The following is a 19,344-nucleotide window of genomic DNA, read 5'->3' on the forward strand; positions in this document are numbered from 1 at the left end:
GTATCTTTGGAATTCTCTACCTTAGAGGGCTGTGGAGGCTCAGTCGTTGAGTATATTTAAGGCTGAGATCGATAGATTTTCAAGCACTAAGGGAATCAAGGGTTATGGGGTTAGGGCAGGAAAGTGGAGTTGATGTAGAAGATCAGCCATGATCTTATTGAATGGCGGAGCAGGCTCGAGGAGCCACATGACCTATTCCGGCTCCTATTTCTTATGTTCTTATGTTCTTGTTATTGCAAAATAACTGTACCCTTTCCTGTATAACTCTAATCTCCATAAATAATAAAGCATGACATACGTGCACATTCGCTTTTAATACAATGTCCAAAGTGAGCACAAGACAACCTACTCTTTTTTGACATTGTGCTTACCTTGAGTGGTGAAACATGCCTTTCTTTCTCCTATTCTAATGCTTTTCCTAGGTGAAACCTGTGGGCTAGTCTCACAAGAGGTGTTCGGCTGCTCCTGTGTTGCAAACAGTTAATGGGGCTGAGGTAGTGCTCCTCTCATGGCAGCTGGCTCCTGGGAGGGAGCTACCGATGGCTGCATCTCTGGTACCTGTGCCAGGGAAGCCTGGTGATGCCTCCTATGTGCCACTGGCATGGTGCTCTGAGAGGGATGGCTAGAGGCCTGGCATGGTCTGCTTTCCTGAGAAACAGCCTCAGGCAGGTCAATTCCAGCTGTCCCCAGTCCAATGGGCCTTGGATCTGTGTTTGCCTTGATCGACAGGAACCTGCATCCCAACTGCCAAGGCCTGCAAAATAGTATGCATGGTAATGTTTATTCTGTCCCCTACTGCCACCAGAACTGCAGTCTGAGCTTCCATGGAGGTGGAGCACTGAGTGGTACCTGGCTGCTTCTTAGGTGGGGGTCTGCTGCAGATTCCAATGAAGCTGCCACACACTTCATTGATATCTGCAGTGAAGAAAAAGCTTCCCTGATGCTGAAAATGAGAGCTGTAGACTTTAGAATCATACTTGTCAGTTGCCACACATCCTTGAATACTGATCTCAGAGCAGGCACATAGGTGTGATGTTTCTTGGACATGCTTCTTGTCAGGTGAGTACCCATGAGTTCTGGCCGCACTCCTCTGAAGCCGTGGGCAGCCTTCTTCATTGCCTCCATGGGAAATTGGCACCTCCTCAACACTCCTCTGGCTCCCTTATGCTCTTAATCACTAATGCCACATCCTCACTAACATCATCTAATTCTCCTGGTGAAAGTATCTGAGCAGGTGTGTGGGAAAAGCAAATGGTATATATGATGAAGTCAGTGGGGTGATAGCAGAGGATCGAGGGGTAGGATTTCAGTACAGGAACTCAGTTTTGGGCTTCGCCTTGATTGCCTATCGATCTTCATCATCCCCATTTTCCACGAGGCAGAAGCTTCATGTCTCTTTCTCCTCATCATTTTTGTCCTCGTCCACCTCCCATTGCTGTGGATGGATTTGCAGGAAAGGAGGGTACAAGTTAAGAATGGGTATTACCCTCTTGGGATCAAGGAGACAGAGAAGGGGTTGAAGATTGTGCTGTGTGCTGCTTCACAGGGATAGAAACATAGAAAAATAGGAGCAGGAGTAGGCCATTCGGCCCTTCGAGCCTGCTCCGCCATTCAATATGATCATGGCTGATCCTCTATCTCAATACCATATTCCCTCTCTTTCCCCATACCATCTGATGCCTTTTGTGTCTAGAAATCTATCTATCTCCTTCTTAAATATATTCAGTGACTTGGCCTCCACAGCCTTCTGTTTTAGAGAATTCCACAGGTTCACTACCCTCTGAGTGAAGAAATTTCTCCTCATCTCAGTCCTAAATGTCCTACCCTGTATCCTGAGACTGTGGCCCCTCGTTCTAGAGCCCCCAGCCAGGGGAAACATCCTCCCTGCATCCAGTCTGTCTAGCCCTGTCAGAACTTTATACGTTTCAATGAGATCCCCTCTCATTCTTCTAAACTCTAGTGAATACAGGCCTAGTTGACCCAATCTCTCCTCATATGACAGTCCTGCCATCCCAGGAATCAGTCTGGTGAACCTTTGCTGCACTCCCTCTATGGCAAGTATATCCTTTCTTAGGTAAGGAGACCAAAACTGCACAAAGTACTCCAGGTGTGGTCTCACCAAGGCCCTGTATAACTGTAGTAAGACATCCTTGCTCCTGTACTCAAATCCTCTTGCAATGAAGGCCAACATACGATTTGCCTTCCTAACTGCTTGCTGCACCTGCATGTTTGCTTTCAGTGACTGGTGTAAGATTCGCGAAATTTTTCATTAAATAATCACGTAGGAAAATAGGGTTAATAAAACAGCTTTATTGACCAAAAGAAGCTTTTACAGAGAAACCTTTGATAAAAGGGCACACAAAATGGCCGCCAGACCCCGTGACCAGCTTCTGGGACCATTTGAATTTCTGTTACTGCAAGCCAGGCAGGCTTGTGGATTGAGGGCATTAAAAGCCCGCGAAAAACCAGTTTCGGGAAGCCGAAACTCATGGAACTGAGCATACATATTGATTAGATTATAAGTACAGGACAGATTTGGGTGGCAGGATGAGACCCATCAAGAAATGGGCGGACAATTGAACGAACACTTAAACCCATTACACTGTACAAAGAGAAGCCGTTTAACAGCCATCAAGGGCAATCTCCAGACCGATCAATATACAAACCAAGTTACGGTAACAAAGCAAAGACATTATCGGCCCAGAAAGGCCAGTTAAGCTATCACCAACTCCCGTTATGAAGACAAAACACCCCTGCAGAGAGTTCTGCCCGCCAAAATTATTACAAAGACAGGACTATGATTTGGCAGGAGATAAGAATGTTCCAAAAAAGTATAACTGTGGATTGAGTAAAGTCCATCAGTGTGTTCTCCTTCGGTTCAAAAACGCTTCGGGACAGACTCTTCGGTTAAACAGCACTTCGGTTCGGACCTTCGGAACAATTTCGGTTCAGAACGTGTTCGGTGTTCGGCCAGGCAAGGCCCGGCCACGACGAGAAGACGACGAGAAGAATTCGGCTTGGAAGCCAGCTCGGCCAGGCAAGGCCCGGCCACGACGGGAAGACGACGAGGGAGGCCCGGGTACTTTTGTCGGGAGATCATCGACGACCCAGGCCGGAGAAGAAGACACTCAGGTCCCGGAGCCCAGGATCCAGTTCTTCAACATCACATCGGTAACGGATCCATCCGTGGCGAGCGCTCACCAAGGCTGTACCGGCTGCCTACATCGCAGGAGAACCAAGTGGAAAACAAGCTGCGCCAGAAGCTTCCAAACCCACGTGACGACGGAAAGCTGTGTCGAAAGGCTGCAAAGCCTTTTTTGCAATTCTTAAAGTGGTGAGCATGATCCCGAGTCCCTCAAATCAAAACTTAGTTAGGTTTAGGGGAGGGGGTTAAGGGTAATTGTAATGTGTTACCCCTTTCACGATGTGCCGTGTGTTCCCCATTTCTATAGAGTTAAGTTTATAGATGTGTGCATGCTTGTCGTTGCTTTAATCTGTGCATATGACATGTATTTTATAATGCTGCAAACTGTTCAATAAAGGCATCCATTTCGTGCTATTCGACCTGGTCTATTGAGTTTTTCTGCACTACTACAGCTCCCTGCACCTAAGTCCAAGGTCTAGAACCGTAGGGGCGAGTGGGTCGAACCACTCACGGGTAATTATTGCAAGAAGCCTGGCAGGAGACCAGAGCAAGCAAGAGAAACCCCCTACACTGGTGTACAAGGACACCCGGGTCCCTTTGTACATCAACATTTCCCAATCTATCACCATTTAAATAATACTCTACTTTTCTGTTTTCCCTACCGAAGTGGATAACTTCACATTTATCCACGTTATACTGCATCTGCCATGTATTTATCCACTCATTCAACTTGTCTAAATCGCCTTGAAGTCTCTTTGCATCCTCCTCACAACTCACAATCCGTTTCATGTCGTCAGCAAACTTGGAAATATTACATTTGGTTCCCTGATCCAAATCGTTGATATATATTGGCCCAGTAATTCCTGTCACAACGCGTGAGTACGGACAGGGTACTCACGCGTGTGCCAGGAGGAATTGCCGGTTTTCAGCATGCACAGCGCATGCGCTGAAAACCGGCATTTCCTGTCCTCTGACCCAAGGGGTTAAGAGGCTGAACGCATGCGCGGTATTGGGCAGCGCGTGCGACTTGGATTTCCTGTATTTTTACAGATTTGCGCATGTGTAAAGGGCTCCGGTTTTTACGCATTGAAAAACCACACGTAAGTACTTAGTTTTACAGGTAAGTGGTCTTTTAGTACAATTTAGAATTTTTTTTTCCACAGGTTTATTATTTTTAAAGAATCTACAGTAAGGTAAGTTTAGTTTTAGACCCTATTTTTTTTAAACTTATTTTTTTCAAAAATTTGATTAATTGTTTAAAATAGTTTTTTAAAGTTATTCATAGTTAATTTAATTATTGGGATGCTTTTTAAAATTTTATTTAAAGTTTAAGTAGTGTTTTGGGGTGCCGTACTTTTCATGAGTTTGACAGTCTTTACTATCAAACTTATGAATGAAGTTTCCCCTCCCCTGATTGGCTGAACAGTGCTCACCTGATCCCAGCCGGCACATGGCACTAACTACGCCGCTGGGTCAGGTTAGCACAGCGCGCCGAGATCAGAACCGGGCCACTTACAGGAAATCCACTGCGGGCCAGGTTTCAGATGTCGGCGCGCCGGGTAAGTGCACATCGGGGGCTTGCACACGCGGCAAGCCCCCGACAGGAATTACTGGGCCATTGTGAATAGCTGGGGCCCAAGCACTGATCACTGCTGTACCCCACTAGTCACTGCCTGCCACCCCGAAAAAGACTAATTTATTCCTACTCTCTGTTACCTGCCTGTTAACCAATTTTCAATCCATGCCAGTATATTACCCCCAATCCCATTTGCTTTTATTTTGCACATTAACCTCTTACATGGGACTTTATCAAAGGCCTTCTGAAAATCCAAATACACCACATCCACTGGTTCTCCCTTATCTATTCCACCAGTTATACCCTCAAAAAACTCCAGTAGGTTTGTCAAACACGATTTCCCTTTCATAAATCCATGTTGACTTTGTCTAAACCCGTTGATATTTCCTAAGTGTCCTGCTATCACATCCTTTATAATAGACTCTAGCATTTTCCCTACTACTGATGTTAGGCTAACCGGTATTTTTCCCCTCCTAATCAATCTCTTGGTCCTTTTTTGTTGAACTCTAAACTGCTCCCAATCCTCTGGCTTGCTACTTTTTCTGGCAACTTTATATGACTCCTTTTTGGATCTAATACTATCCTTAATTTCTTTTGTTAGCCATGGTTGGGCCGCTTTTCCTTTTGTGTTTTTGCACCAGAAAGGAATGTATAACTGTTGCAATTCATGCATTAATTCCTTAAATGTTAGCCATTGCCGATCCACTGTCCTGCCTTTTAATGAAGCTCCCCAATCTATCATAGCCAACTCACTCCTCATACCTTCGTAGTTTCCTTTGTTTAGATTTAGGACCCTAGTTTCGGATTGGACTACTTCACTTTCCAGCTTAATGAAGAATTCTATCATGTTATGGTCACTCTTCCCTAAAGGACCCCGCACAACAAGATTATTAATTAACCCCTACAGCAACTCTAAGTGTTTATGTATATCATATATGCATATGATGACATACGTTTCTTTTTATGAAAAATAGTGCATTGAGTTTGTATTGTCCTAGCTGTACACATTGTCACTCATTGTTTTATATGTTGTCCTCTCAGTACATTAAGGACCTTTTTCTGTTTTCTTTCTAAGGCAAGATCAGCTGCTGTTTCATTCCACTTTGTTTTGGCTAGCAAATCAGCCCCATTACTAATTAGTAGTTGTACAACATGACAGTGGCCCTTCTCTGCAGCCAGATGTAAAGGAGTTTTATCCATCCAGCTTCTGGCATGAATATCAGCACCATGCTGAATTAGAATCCTAGTCTCTGCCACGTGACCTTGGAAAGCAGCTTGATGCAGAGCCGTCATCTGCAGTGCATCTTTGCTGTCAATGGAAGCACCAAATTGCAACAACAAATGAACAGCAACAGTTCCACTAGCTGCAGCTCTGTGCAGAGGCATGAGCTGGTTTCCATCTGAAGCATCCACTGTGGCATTTTCTGTCAGTAGCAGCTGCAAGATCTAAAGAAAGATAAGCAAGTAAATAAATATTGACTACGCATAATGTTACCCGCAGTCTCTCAGAAAACATAGACAACAGATATTTTAACAGCTTACACTCAAGCTTTGCCTCCTTATTCTGATGATCGACCAAAAAGTTGAAAAACACTTTAGTACACACGGAACAGAGCACTGAACAGCCGAGATATTATTCTGGTATTTAAACTTATGTCTGAAATAAGATGGGGTGATTGAGGCAATGTTATTTTAGGGTGTCCTTTGTGTAGTAACTACTGCATAGCATTTGGGATGTTAGTTTTGAAAGGAATCGAAGATCTTCATCATCTTAAAGGCTGCACCACATATTTTACGAGCCACCTAAGGCCATAAATTTCACACTTCACAAAGATATTTTGTGTGCAAGTCGTCTCACAAAGTTTTTTTCATTTATCAAAATATCTAATTGGTATCCACAGTACAAGTTACACTAAAGTGAAAATGATGGCAGCCAATTTTGCAGCACATTTTTAAGCATTAGTCTCACCTACCTAATTGCTCAAAACATCAACAGTTCTTTTGTAATGAAAATGCAGCAATCAGAATGTAGAATTACAGCCCATGCAGACACTTATTTTTAGTCTTCAGGTAGCATTTCTGAAATGGCCTAGCAAGCCACTCAGTTGTAAAAAGCCACTACAAGAAACAATAATAATAAGAATAAAACTGGACGGACCACCCGGCATCGACCTTGGCACCGGATACAGACACGACAACGGCACACCCAGCCTAGTCGACCTCACCAATAACCTGCTCACTGATGCCCAGTTTGCGTTCCGCCAGGACCACTCGGCTCCAGACCTCATTACAGCCTTGGTCCAAACATGGACAAAGGAGCTGAATTCCAGAGGTGAGGTGAGAGTGACTGCCCTTGACATCAAGGCAGCATTTGACTGAGTGCGGCATCATGGAGCCCTAGTAAAACTGAAGTCAATGGGAATCGGGGGGGGGGGGAGTAACTCTCCACTGGCTGGAGTCATACCTAGCACAAAGGAAGATGGTTGTGGTGGTTGAAGGTCAATCATCTCAGCACCAGGACATCGCTGCAGGAGTTCCTCAGGGCAGTGTCCTAGGCCCAACCATCTTCAGCTGCTTTATCAGTGACCTTCCCTCCAACATAAGGTCAGAAATGGGGATGTTCGCTGATGACTGCACAGTGTTCAGTGCCATTCGCAACTCCTCAGATAATGAAGCAGTCCATGCCCGCAAGCAACAAGACCTGGACGACATTCAGGCTTGGGCTGATAAGTGACAGGTAACATTCGCACCACACAAGTACCAGGCAATGACTATCTCCAACAAGTGAGAGTCTAACCACCGCCCCTTGACATTCAATGGCATTAGCCTCGCCGAATCCCCCACCATCAACATCCTGGGGGTCAGCATTGACCAGAAACTTAACTGAACCAGCCACATAAATACTGTGGCAACAAGAGCAGGTCAGAGGATAGGTATTCTGCGGCGAATATCTCACCTCCTGACTCCCCAAAGCCTTTCCGCCTTCTACCAGGCACAAGTCAGGAGTGTGATGGAATACTCTCCACTTGCCTGGATGAGTGCAGCTGCAACAACACTCAAGAAGCTCGACACCATCCAGGACAAAGCAGCCCACTTGATTGGCACACCATCCCCCATCTTAAACATTCACTCCCTTCACCACCAGTGTACCGTGGCTGCAGTGTGTATTATCTATAAGATGCACTGCAGCAACTCGCCAAGGCTTCTTCGGCAGCACTTCCCAAACCCGTGACCTCTACCACCTAGAAGGACAAGGGCAGCAGGTGCATGGGAACACCACCACCTCCAATTTCCCCTCCAAGTCACACACCATCCTGACTTCGAAGTATATCACGGATCCTTCATCGTTGCGGGGTCAAAATCCTGGAACTCCCTCCTTAACAGCACTGTGGGAGTACCTTCACCTCACGGACTGCAGCGGTTCAAGAAGGTGGCTCACCACCACCTTCTCAAGGGCAATTAGGGATGGGCAATAAATGCTGGCCATGCTAGCAACGCCCAGATCCCATGAATGAATAAAAAAAATTTAAGTGATGTCACTGTTGAGAAGCACAATGCCTCATCCACTTGCTTGTGGTGATTATGTATTTGAAGTGTCTGATCCCTGTAGAAAATAAAGATGGCACTGCAGCTATAGCCTGACACAGCAGGGAAATAAGGCAAGCATCTCAACTCGTGAATGAAGTTCTGCCCTGTGTCCATATTCTATACACTAGACAATCTACTGAGAGTGGTTTACTGAAAAAACACACTGATTGATGTCAGACTGGGTTTCGGGTTTGCTGATAATGTTGCCATCTTCTATGAGGTTGGTTTAGATTTCAGAAAGTGCTGCAGCTTTCTGTTGCCAATATGTTAGTTTTACTATTGCACAAGAAAGAGAAATGTAACAAAATATTTTATATTGCTGCACTGAGATGCATAGGTACAGGCTTGATGTGTGAATCAATGCACCCAACATGATGCCTCAGTTGTACACTGTGAAACGATTAAGTGATTAAAAGGAAAAAAATGCAAATGCTGGAAATCTGAAATTAAAAAAAAAGTTGCAATAAGCAAGTGCATCAGCAGCTGTTCTTCCATAAGTGTTAGTCAGTGAAACTGAGGCGACAGTGTAAAATAGGCAGTAAATGAGGTAACTAGAGTGGACACCAAAAATAGAAAGAGCTCTTGAATAGGCAAGGGGTAATTTTCCTGGACAGGCGCTGTTTAGTGGCACATTAGATGCAATGCACTAGAAGTGAGTTTGCCCCAGGTAAATCGTAGAGCACTAAGACTTCCTGGCAGCCTCGTTATAATGAAGAAAGCCAACTTTAGGCACTGCTGGAGGTGCTCTATTGGGTGCATGGTCAAGACGTCTGGGTGCAATTCGTGCCTTAAAGGGAGCAGCACCATTAAAGGAGCAGGCACAGACAAACCCCCATGGGAGAGCTGGAAGATATTTGTTATTTGCAGTTAATGGGCCAGGATCGGTGTTGTCAATGTAATGATGGGGGCGGGGAGGGAGGGGTGGGGTCAAGGTCATGACCGGGGGGGCGGGGGGAGTGGTTATCGAGGTCACAAACGGGAGGGTGGATGTGATGCTCCCTGCCCGCCATATTGGAGGTTTAGGCACCTGTTTAGCACCTGCAAAATGGGTGTGGCACCTTCAAATTTCTAGACCTAAGTGTTAGTAGGCTACTTAACAAGCTTTGTTCAGCTAACTCAGCATAGGTGAGGGATTGAACCCGAGTCCTTACTCTCTTATATGGCTCAATATATAAGTATATTCACCCACTGTGCTATCAAAAAAGGCCAAAATTTAATTAATCTATGGTGTCTTCATGTGTATAGGACCATTATCAAATACTGTAAATTAAAATAATCATGATACATACAAATTAGAATCATAGAATCATACAGCACAGAAGGAGACCATTTGTCCCATTGTGTCTGTGCAGGCTCTTTGAAAAGCTATCCAATTAATCCCACTCCCCTGCTCTTTGCTCATAGTCCTGCAAATTTCTCCTTTTCAAGTATATATGCAACTCCCTTTTGAAAGTTACCATTGAATCTGCTTCCACCACCTTTTCAGATAGTGCATTCCAGATACATTTAACAAATATTGCATCACCCAGGCCAGTTTTTCTAGTTGTGTGCTTCTATACAACAGCACCATCTCCAGGCCAACTCTGCTCACAAGAACTCATCTAGATCCTTTTAGTCTGTGCTAACTGCATAGGAACAGGAATAGGCCATTCAATTATATCATGGTTGATCTGTACCTCAACTTCATTTACATGCCTTTGCTCTATATCCCTTGATACCCTTACCTAACAAAATTCTATTGATCTCAGTCTTGAAAATTTCAATTGACCAGCATCCAGACATTTGGGAGACAGAGTTCCAGATTTCCATTACGCTTCATGAAAAAAAGTGCTTCTTGATTTTACTCCTAAATGGCCTAGCTCTAATTTTAAGATTATGCCCCTTGTTCTGGATTCCTCCACCAGATAAAATAGTTTCTCAGTATCTGCCCTATCAAATCCTTTATCGCTTTGAAGAACTGGATTACATCACCCCTCAACCTTCTAACCTCAAAGGAATATAAACCAAGTGTATGCAACCTGTTCTCATAATTCAACTCTTTAAGACCTGGTATCAATCTGATTAATCTATGCTGTTCCCCATCCAAGGCCAATCTATCTTTCCTGAAGTTTAGTGCCCAAAACTGAATGCAGTACTCCAGATGGGTCTGACCAAGGCTCTGCACAACTGAAGCATCATTTCATAACTTTTGTATTCCAACCTTCTCGAGATAAAGGCCAATATTCCATTGGGCTTTTTGTACCTGTGCATTAGCTTTTAGTGATCTGTGCACATGAACACCCTTCGCACCTTCACTGCTCCTAGTCTCTCACCATTAGGAAAATATTCTGATTTTTCTTTCTTGGATTCAAAGTATATGACCTCACACTTGCCTACATTAAGTTCCATCCACCACAGTTTTGCCCACTCACCTGGACTGCCTACGCCCCTTTGTAACTTTATGCTCCCATCTACGCAACTTACTGTGTCTCCTAACTTAGTGTCATCTCCAAATTTGGATATACAAGTCTCTATCCCTTCATCCAAGTCATTGATATATATGGCGAAAAGATGAGGCACCAGTAGATACCTAGGGAGCATCACTTGTCACATGCTGCTAATCAGAGAACGAACCTTTTATCCTTACCATCTGTCTCCTACCTCCGACCCATGCCACAGGGTTACCTCCAATTCCGTGCGCTTGCATTTTTGCTGATAATCTCTTGTGCAGAACTTTATCAAATGCCTCTTAGAAGTTCATACAAACAACATCCATAGAAACTCCTCTATCCATCATGCTCGGGACCTCCTCAAAAAGTTCAACTGCAATGCAATTCCATAACACTTTCTACTCAAAATATTGAGCATAATTTCATAAACATGGAAAATGTAGGGCACATGAAATTCATGAGCGCTACAGAGCAAGATTTATTTTACTGAGCATGAGATAAAAGTTTACCCTACAAGTAAATCTTCAAAACATTTTCAACATGAAACTTGAGAATTTTTTCTTTCTTACTTGCTTATTTCCAGACCAGAATATGAAGGTCTTCCATTCTGGTATCATTTACTACACTGTAGTATTGTACTTAGGAACAGTTAGAGATACTCTTATACTTTAACAAAATAGACAGTGCAACATTAATATGACATAGCTCTGTAAATAGGTAAATTTTCTCCCTCTCCATTGTCTATTGTAAAGATGCTAATTCATGCTGCAGTATGGTTCCAGGGGCACAGGAGCTCTCTTCTCTGTTGCCCAACAACTCTCAGATTTTTCAGTTACATGCAATCTTACCTCTATGCTTCCATTTGCAGCAGCTTTGTGCAGAGCAGTTTGGTTATTTTCATCCCTAGCATCTATGTCTGCTCCTTTCTTCAATAAACAGTAGGTGGCCTTGACATTGCCAGCCTCAACTGCCAAATGCAGTGGAGTCATACCATAGTCTGTTCTCTCATCCAGTGCAGATCCCCCCATTAGCAACAGTTCAATAACATCGATATGCCCACTCGCGCAGGCCAAGTGTAATGGAGTCCACCTATTGTTATCTTTAATGTCTGCAGAGGCCCCATATTTTAGTAGCAGCTGGGCAGTACTTAAATAACCATTAGCTGCAGTGCAGTGAAGTGGGCTTGCTCCACAGCGGGTTTGGGGCTCAAGCAGGGCTCCACGGTGTAAAAGGTAATCCACTGTATCAGTATGTCCATTCCAAGCAGCTCTGTGCATTGCAGTGTAATGATACTTACTCCTGCTGTTGATAGCTGCACGCCTGTGAAGAAGATACTTGACCAAAGTAATATGTCCACAGAATGCAGCATGGTGGAGTGGAGTCCAGCCCAAATTATTCTTGCACTCATCATTCAAAACTGGAGCCCTGTGACAATTACATGAATATCAGTATTTAATGTGACATTCATGATACACAAATAGTACATAAATTATATGTATGAAGATTAATTTGAAGACATTAAAAATTCTATAATCTCTAGGCAATGATACCAAGCACATTCCATAAACAATGGACCAGAATTTGCGGTGGGTAATAATGACGAACTAACAGTGTTCGCGTCACTACTCCTTTGAAACTGACCACAACTTCAGGATGTAGCGCATGCGCATCTAAATGCAGAAATCCTGAAGTTGCGGTCAGTCATTCCCTGCTCTGACACTGGCTGCACTATGCCCCCCACCCACCACCCCCGCCGAAAGTAGCCGGCAATCAGTGAAACTGACAAAAACGTGGGCTTTTCCGCAGTAATTTCACTGTTAAATACCCCATTAAATGTTAGGCCTTGTTGGATTAGGTGTAACTGGAGTTTTAACAATGTATCGACTGCTGAACAAATGTTATGGCCCTGAAAAACTAATTTTAATTTTGTGGAGTGTCAAATTTCTCCATTATGATAAAATTTACAATTTTTAAGAAACTTTAGAAATATTTTTTAAAAGTTTGTTCATGATACTTCAGGTTCTTCCTTATCCCCATGTGAGAGCCCCAATCTTTGTTTTGCTCTCTGTAACATATTTAAAAAGTTGGGATAAAAGCAGGTTCTCATTTCCTGGTTCCCTGCCTGTGAGAATTCGGCAATGTAATTGGCTACTTGGACAGATTGTTGACATCACAGCAGATCGCATTAAGGAATCCCCACTATATTGCACTGAAATCACTTATGCATCAAAAACGGCAAACTTCTCGGCACAGAGATCACGAGATCTCTGTGGGCAGCTTTCTTCGGGGCCAGCAGCGAACGCCTTTGCTTCACCACTGACCGCAAATTCCAGGTCAATAAATACTAACCTATGAAAGTAAGGCCAAGTAGTGCATACCTAAATGGCTCAGTAACAATGAACTGCAATTAATACTCCCCAACATTAACAATATCAATCTTATGTAGAATTAGAGAAGTGTGCTTGCTCATAGTCATAGCTTATTTATACAAATACAGAATCAAACTCTGGTGATAGTTTAAAGGGTAAATTCATTATTTGGCCTGTTGCTGAGCTATACTGAAGAGGAAAGTCTCAGGTCCAATGCCTGGTTTACTTTGAGTTAGCTGAGAATGATGAATGGGAATTTAACTCAGTTATCCTATTTTGGAGTCTAACTTTCTGAAATGTTTTTATTTAGAAATTCTGTTACTGCAGTTATTTTTCTTCTTTTATTTAATATGCTCTTTGAAATTATGTAGAATTCATGGCCAGTACTTCAGTAATATTTTATTAGTTTGAAGAGAGTGCAACATACTTAGAATCTACAGATGTTTTTGCAGCCAATTGGCTTTGAACTGCTTCCATATTTATTTCCTTGTTTGCAACAGGCAACATCTCTATTCTGTCCCCAGATATCTGTCCCAAGGAAGGGCATAAAGGGATGCATCTTCCCTGCTGAGGTTGATTCACATCTGCAGCCTTGATGTTCTTGCTTGTTCTCACAGCACTGGAGGAGGAAACTGAATCGTGTAACTCCATCCACTTCCACGTTATCTCTGAAAGGGCTGACATGGCAGATTCTGGAAAAGAAATATTATCTGACCAATGCAACTATTGAAAAAAAAAGTAAACAATAAAATGATCACATTAGAATCAGTTTAGTGCAGTGAGATTTAACAGAACTCTGGGCACCTTCATGGCCTGAAGTGAGAGGTTGATTAAATGGAGCAGGCAGTCTATTTCTGCCACTTCAATTCATCAAGTGTTAACTATGTAGACTACCAATGCTGCTGTGAGATGTAAACTTTACTGAACATTAGGGGATAGATTTATGGAAGACAGCTTAAAGATATACAGTTACATTAGTCCATTCATGCCTACCAAGAATATACAAGCCTAGCAAGATAGCATCATAAAACAGAGGAAATCTTCAAGTTGCCACATTGGATGACCATAAACGATAATTGTTGTGATGTAATTGCCACTTGTTGCTGGAAGTAAAACACTTGCCATGAGAAAAGTCGATAAATGAGTGCTTTGAAAATAAGATGAGACAGACCTTACCTCTTAACCAAGTGCCCCAGCATAAATTATGCAGTTCATGGTTTGAATATGCGCGACTTGAAGTCTGCTGAACTGAGCTGTATTTCTGGGTTTAGTGCATCAACATCACGGGGCGGATGCCACACAGAATTACTGCTACCTATTTAGTGCTTGCCTATTAAGGGCACTAATTTTTTTTTTAAGTGTTTGTTTCCGATGCAGTGGAAAAGCTGAGGAACATGTCTTGAAACAGTCTTGGCAACAGCAGGGCCTCTCGCTTTGAGGAGGAGGCTGTCGAAATCTTACTGCAGTAAGTGCAGCACAGGAAGTGACTGTAATATTTTCTCTGATGGCCATCAGGACAGCCAACGGGTGAGGCAGAAGGCTTGGTGGGAAGTGGTTGATCAAATCAATTCCACCAGCACTGGATTTGGTGCCTGAAAAAGTTCAATGACCCAGCATGAGTAGCAAGCTAGGGACTTCTGACCTCCCATGATTGTCCATGCTGCACCGTTCACATTTCAGTACCTTTCTTTCCTAGCACCACCTCCTTCAGTAGGAACCGGAATAATGAAACACCTTGCCAATTTCTTCCTTGTACATCACCTGCACAATCCATTACCTGTAGATAGCACCCTGATATATGAGTTTCAATGTATGTGATGATGCCAACGTCAACAAGAGGGAGAGAAAGCGAACGAGAGGAGGACTGACCAAAGTACCTCCTTTTCCTATTTTTGAGGAGCAGCGTCTCCAAATACAGAGAGACAGAACTTTGAAAAGGAAGCAGGAGCTGAGGAAGTTGGAGACCTGAGCCCAGCTCAGGGTTAGCACCGTACTTATCCTTCCTTTAGACCCCACCCTATTCAGTCACACATTCACTGACACTGAAGCATGCATTGTAAGGCCAGTATTGTAGGTGAAGGCCGCCTTAACTCGCCCCGCTAAGGCTGCAGGACGGCCCCGTTTTCAGATCACTGTTTGCGGCCGCTGCGGAAGAGGCGGCCGCAACTAAATATGGCGGTCGGGCCGGTAGCGGGCCGGTAGCGGGGCGGTAGCGGGGCGGTAGCGGGGCACTGCGCACACTGATGACGTCATCGGTGGCAGCGCAGCGCTACTGGCTAACGCCGCCATTACCGCAGTGCTGAATATCGGCGCAATCTCAGCAAGTGGCGCAAAAGCCCTCTTTGGGCGAAAACTGGGCGCAAAGCCTACTGAATTTCTAGCCCATAATCTTTAGTGGGGGTGGTAAAGGCAAAATAGGGTCTTAGGACATGTAGGGGGAGAAATTCTTGTGTGCCAACAGATTTGGGATGTCACCGGCAAATCGAGTTAATGGCCGCTGAAAATGGCCACAGCGCTACTGGTGAAAAATTCCCACTTGGGGTTGGTGATGTGGAGCGCAGCGCTAACTTAGCATGCAACACCCTCCTGGTGGCGTTAATAGAGGCCTCCGACCCGAAGTTCCCGCCCACAGTCGGTGTTGCAGCTTCTTACAGCCTGTGGGAGCGAGGCTGTGGAGTTTGCAAGGCATTGTGGGAAATTAAAGGGGCTATGAATTAAAGGGGGCAATGCATTCAGAACTAATAAAAATTATAATGCGGTGAAAAAAATGCAACTTTCAACCCTTACTGCCTTTTAATAAAAAATTACCAGTAAAAAGATGTCCCAAATGGGATTCTTCAGCACTTAGTCATAGTCATAGAGTCATACGGCACAGAAGGAGGCCATTCGACCCATCGAGTATGTGCACTTTAAGCTGAATTCCCTTCCAAACCTTAAAAAATGATAAAAGTGCTTCAGCACCAACACAAATTGGTCAGCAAGCCAGGGAAGGGGCACCCAGGGTCTTGCACGCAGCACTCCAGCTTTGTGCAGGTGGTCAACACTGCAAGAGAGTTCCTCTACCCACAGGGGCCAGGAGGCCCTCCAGAAAGAACGATAAGGGACCACATTACCAAGGCCATCACTGCCAACAGTGTTGCCCCCACCACCCGGCTCCAGTGCCCATCGGCCGGTTCAAAGGCAAGCGACTCAGAGCATCAGCATTAGCCAGCATCTTCCCAGGCCTGTAGCAAAGTTCATAACTGTAGGCCCCCAACATCAGACTCCACCGAAGCATACGCGGTGATATGATCTGGGGCATGGGCTTGGAGTGATGCTGGAGCCCCAAGAGTGGCTTGCGGTCTGTGTAGATGATGAACTGTCTCCCTAACAGGTACTGGCTGAACTTCTTTACCCCAAATATGATGGCTAGGGCCTCCTTGTCAATCTGGGCGTAATTACATTCTGTTGTTGAGAGTGTTCTTGAGGCAAAACTGATAGGCGCTTCCCGGCCATCTGGCTCTATGTGACCCAACAGAGCTCCCAGCCCGTATGGTGAGGCATCACACACCAACACCAATGGCTTGTTTTCATCATAGTGTGCCAGAACCTTATCTGCTTGTAGCAGTTCCATTGCCTGTCTGTCGGCTGTTTCATGAGCTGAGGTCCAGTTCCACACTGTTGCTTGGTCTAACAGCCTGTGCAGTGGCTCTAAGATTGTGGCTTTGCCCTTGAGAAAACAACTGTAGAAGTTTAACAGTCTGAAGAATGCCTGCAGTTCGGTCTTGTTCTTGGGGGTGGGAGCACTCCTGATAGCCTCCACCTTCTCCGTAATCGGATGCACACCATCTTTGTCCACTCGGAATCCCAAGAACTCCACCCCATTGGCAGCGAACACACATTTCTCCTTCTGAAGGCGTAGTCCTACCTCAGCCAGCCGGCGTAGTACTTCCTGCAGCCGCTCATCATGGGCTTCCTGTATCTTGCCTGTAATCAGTATGTCATCCAAGTAAGGCTGAACTCCCGGAACACCAGCCAACAGGGTGTCCATGAACCTCTGAAAGATTGCCACAGCCGTAGACACCCCAAACTGCAGCCTTGTGGCTCGGAAAAGTCCTCTGTGGGTGTTGATTGTCAACAGCTCGGCTGACTCTTCATCCAGGACCAGTTGCTGGTATGCTTGCTTGAGATCCAGCTTGGTGAACAGAGTGCCTCCAGCCAGTGTTGAAAACAGCTCTGTAACTGTTGGTAAGGGATACACATCTGGTAACACAGCAGTATTAACCGTACATCTATAATCTCCACAGATTCGCAGGCCCCCATCCTTCTTTGCAATGGGCACGATAGGGGTGGCCCAACGGGAGTTCTTCACTGGCAAGAGAACCCCTTGGTTCACCAGCTTATCCAGGGCCTCATCCACCTTCTTGCACAACGCAAAAGGAACTGGTCGCGCCTTGAAGAACTTAGGCGCTACCCCTGGGTCCACTTCGATTGAGACTGGCGGTCCCCGACAGGCCCCAAACTCACCAAAAACCTCTTCATAGTTCTCCAACATAGGCATTATGGGCTGTCGCTGTACTGTGTGTACTCCTGTCACTTCAATACCGAGGGGCTCAAACCAATCTCTGCCCAGCAGGCTTGTGCCCTGCCCCGCCACCACATAAAGTGGAAGTGTGTCCTTGACTGCCTGATACTTAACTTCCACATGAATCATACCCAGCACCTGGAGTTGAGCTTGGGACCACTGCTGTAGCACACCACTGACCTGAGCCATCGCCGGGGGTTCACTTGGCCACAGCCTATTGTAAGTCTCTTCACTTATCAACGAACACGCTGAGCCTGAATCCACGTCCATGCAGAGTGGTGCCCCATTCATGATCACATTTGCCATGTATCCCCACTGTCTGTGGGATAGCTGCTCAGCTTCCGTGGTATACACTGTGTACTCATCGTTGTCCTCCAGTGTCAGGGTGTGTGTCTGCAATGCTTGTGTTGGCTCTGCTGCAGCAGCCTGAGCTTTCTTCATGCAGACACGAGCTATGTGTCCTCTTTTCTTACAGAAATGACATACCGCTGACACAAATTTGCATGTAGTGGAACCATGGAGAGCCCCACAGCGGAAACATTTTCTTCCTGTCTCTTTAGTTGCCTCCATGTCTCTCGCAGCAGCAGCTGCATGTGTGGTCTTGTGCACCTCCTCGGCGGCCTGAGATGGTGCTGCCTCTGTACGGAGCATACGTGTGTTCATCGATGCAGCCTCTGCTGCTAAAGCCTTCTCCTCGGCCAGCCGGCACGTCAGGGCCTTCTCCGCTAACAGCTGTCTCTGCAATGCCGAGTCCAGCACTCCACAAACAATCCGATCACGGAGCATATTGTCTAACTGGTCACCAAAATTACAATGTAATGAGCGTTTCCTCAACTCAGCAATGTAACTTGAAATAGATTGTCCAGGCTGTTGTTTACAATTGTGAAAATGGAAACGCTGCACAATCTCTGAGGGTTTTGGGTTAAAATGTTTCTGCAGCTTCTCAATCAAATCAGCATAGTCCACTTCACTAGGTTTACAAGGAGCCACCAATGAATGCAGATGGAGTAAGTAGCAGCTCCGCATACACTTAGCAACACTGAGCGCTTCTTCTCTTCTTTGTCAATATTATTGGCCTCAAAGAAACACCCCAGTCTTTCTGCGTATTCCTCCCATGAACTGTCCTTGTCCCCAGAGAACTCTTCAATACATCCCAAGGTCGTCATAGTTTTAATGTGCACTGTCCCTTTAAGATCCACGGACTTTTTTCTTTAAAAAAAAATTCTTTTTCTCCTCCGGCCAGAGTTACGGTAGCTACACTCACGGTAGTTGCCTGGCCCGCACAATACTCTGTCCGCCATCTACATCGCAGCTAGCCAACTATCAAAATGCCGTTGATGTTGCTAGCTGAGTGGCCCGGTCGTTGCAATTTCCAATATCATGGCTGTAGGTTCGCATGTCTATCTCCGTCCTTCTAGAGAGTGCAACAGCCGCCTCATTGCCAGTATTGCATCTTGACCGAACAGTAATGAATAGAGGAGACAGAATGTACCTTTTACTATTTACTGAGTAAATGGGTGGACATTACAGCACATTGTCTGCATGCAGAACCCGAAGCTGAAAGTGAAAACAAAGTAAAACCTAGCCCCCCAGCACCCCCTTCAGGTAACACCCGGGGACTGGGACAAACTTAATTGAAGCAAAACTCAAAACACAACATCACCAATCCGCCA

At 45.1% G+C, this 19,344-nt stretch overlaps 1 protein-coding gene and 1 pseudogene across 1 annotated transcript; both read right to left on the bottom strand.

Annotated features, from left to right (window-relative positions):
- Nucleotides 1–620: 620 nt before the first annotated feature.
- On the bottom strand, nucleotides 621–5,729 carry LOC147115787 (uncharacterized; annotated as a pseudogene).
- On the bottom strand, nucleotides 4,462–13,793 carry ankrd67 (ankyrin repeat domain 67). The gene is made up of 3 exons (XM_085990358.1): nucleotides 13,535–13,793; nucleotides 11,587–12,163; nucleotides 4,462–6,167 (listed from the first exon to the last, which is right to left on the bottom strand). The coding sequence occupies exons 1-3, from the start codon at nucleotides 13,789–13,791 to the stop codon at nucleotides 5,736–5,738; spliced, it is 1,266 nt and encodes a 421-aa protein (XP_085846484.1). The 5' UTR covers nucleotides 13,792–13,793; the 3' UTR covers nucleotides 4,462–5,735.
- Between the last annotated feature and the right edge of the window lie 5,551 nt (nucleotides 13,794–19,344).

Source organism: Somniosus microcephalus, chromosome 6, assembly GCF_052327205.1.
Source record: "Somniosus microcephalus isolate GS21.2 chromosome 6, FLI_Smic_1.0, whole genome shotgun sequence".
In the NCBI taxonomy this organism is placed as follows: domain Eukaryota; kingdom Metazoa; phylum Chordata; class Chondrichthyes; order Squaliformes; family Somniosidae; genus Somniosus; species Somniosus microcephalus.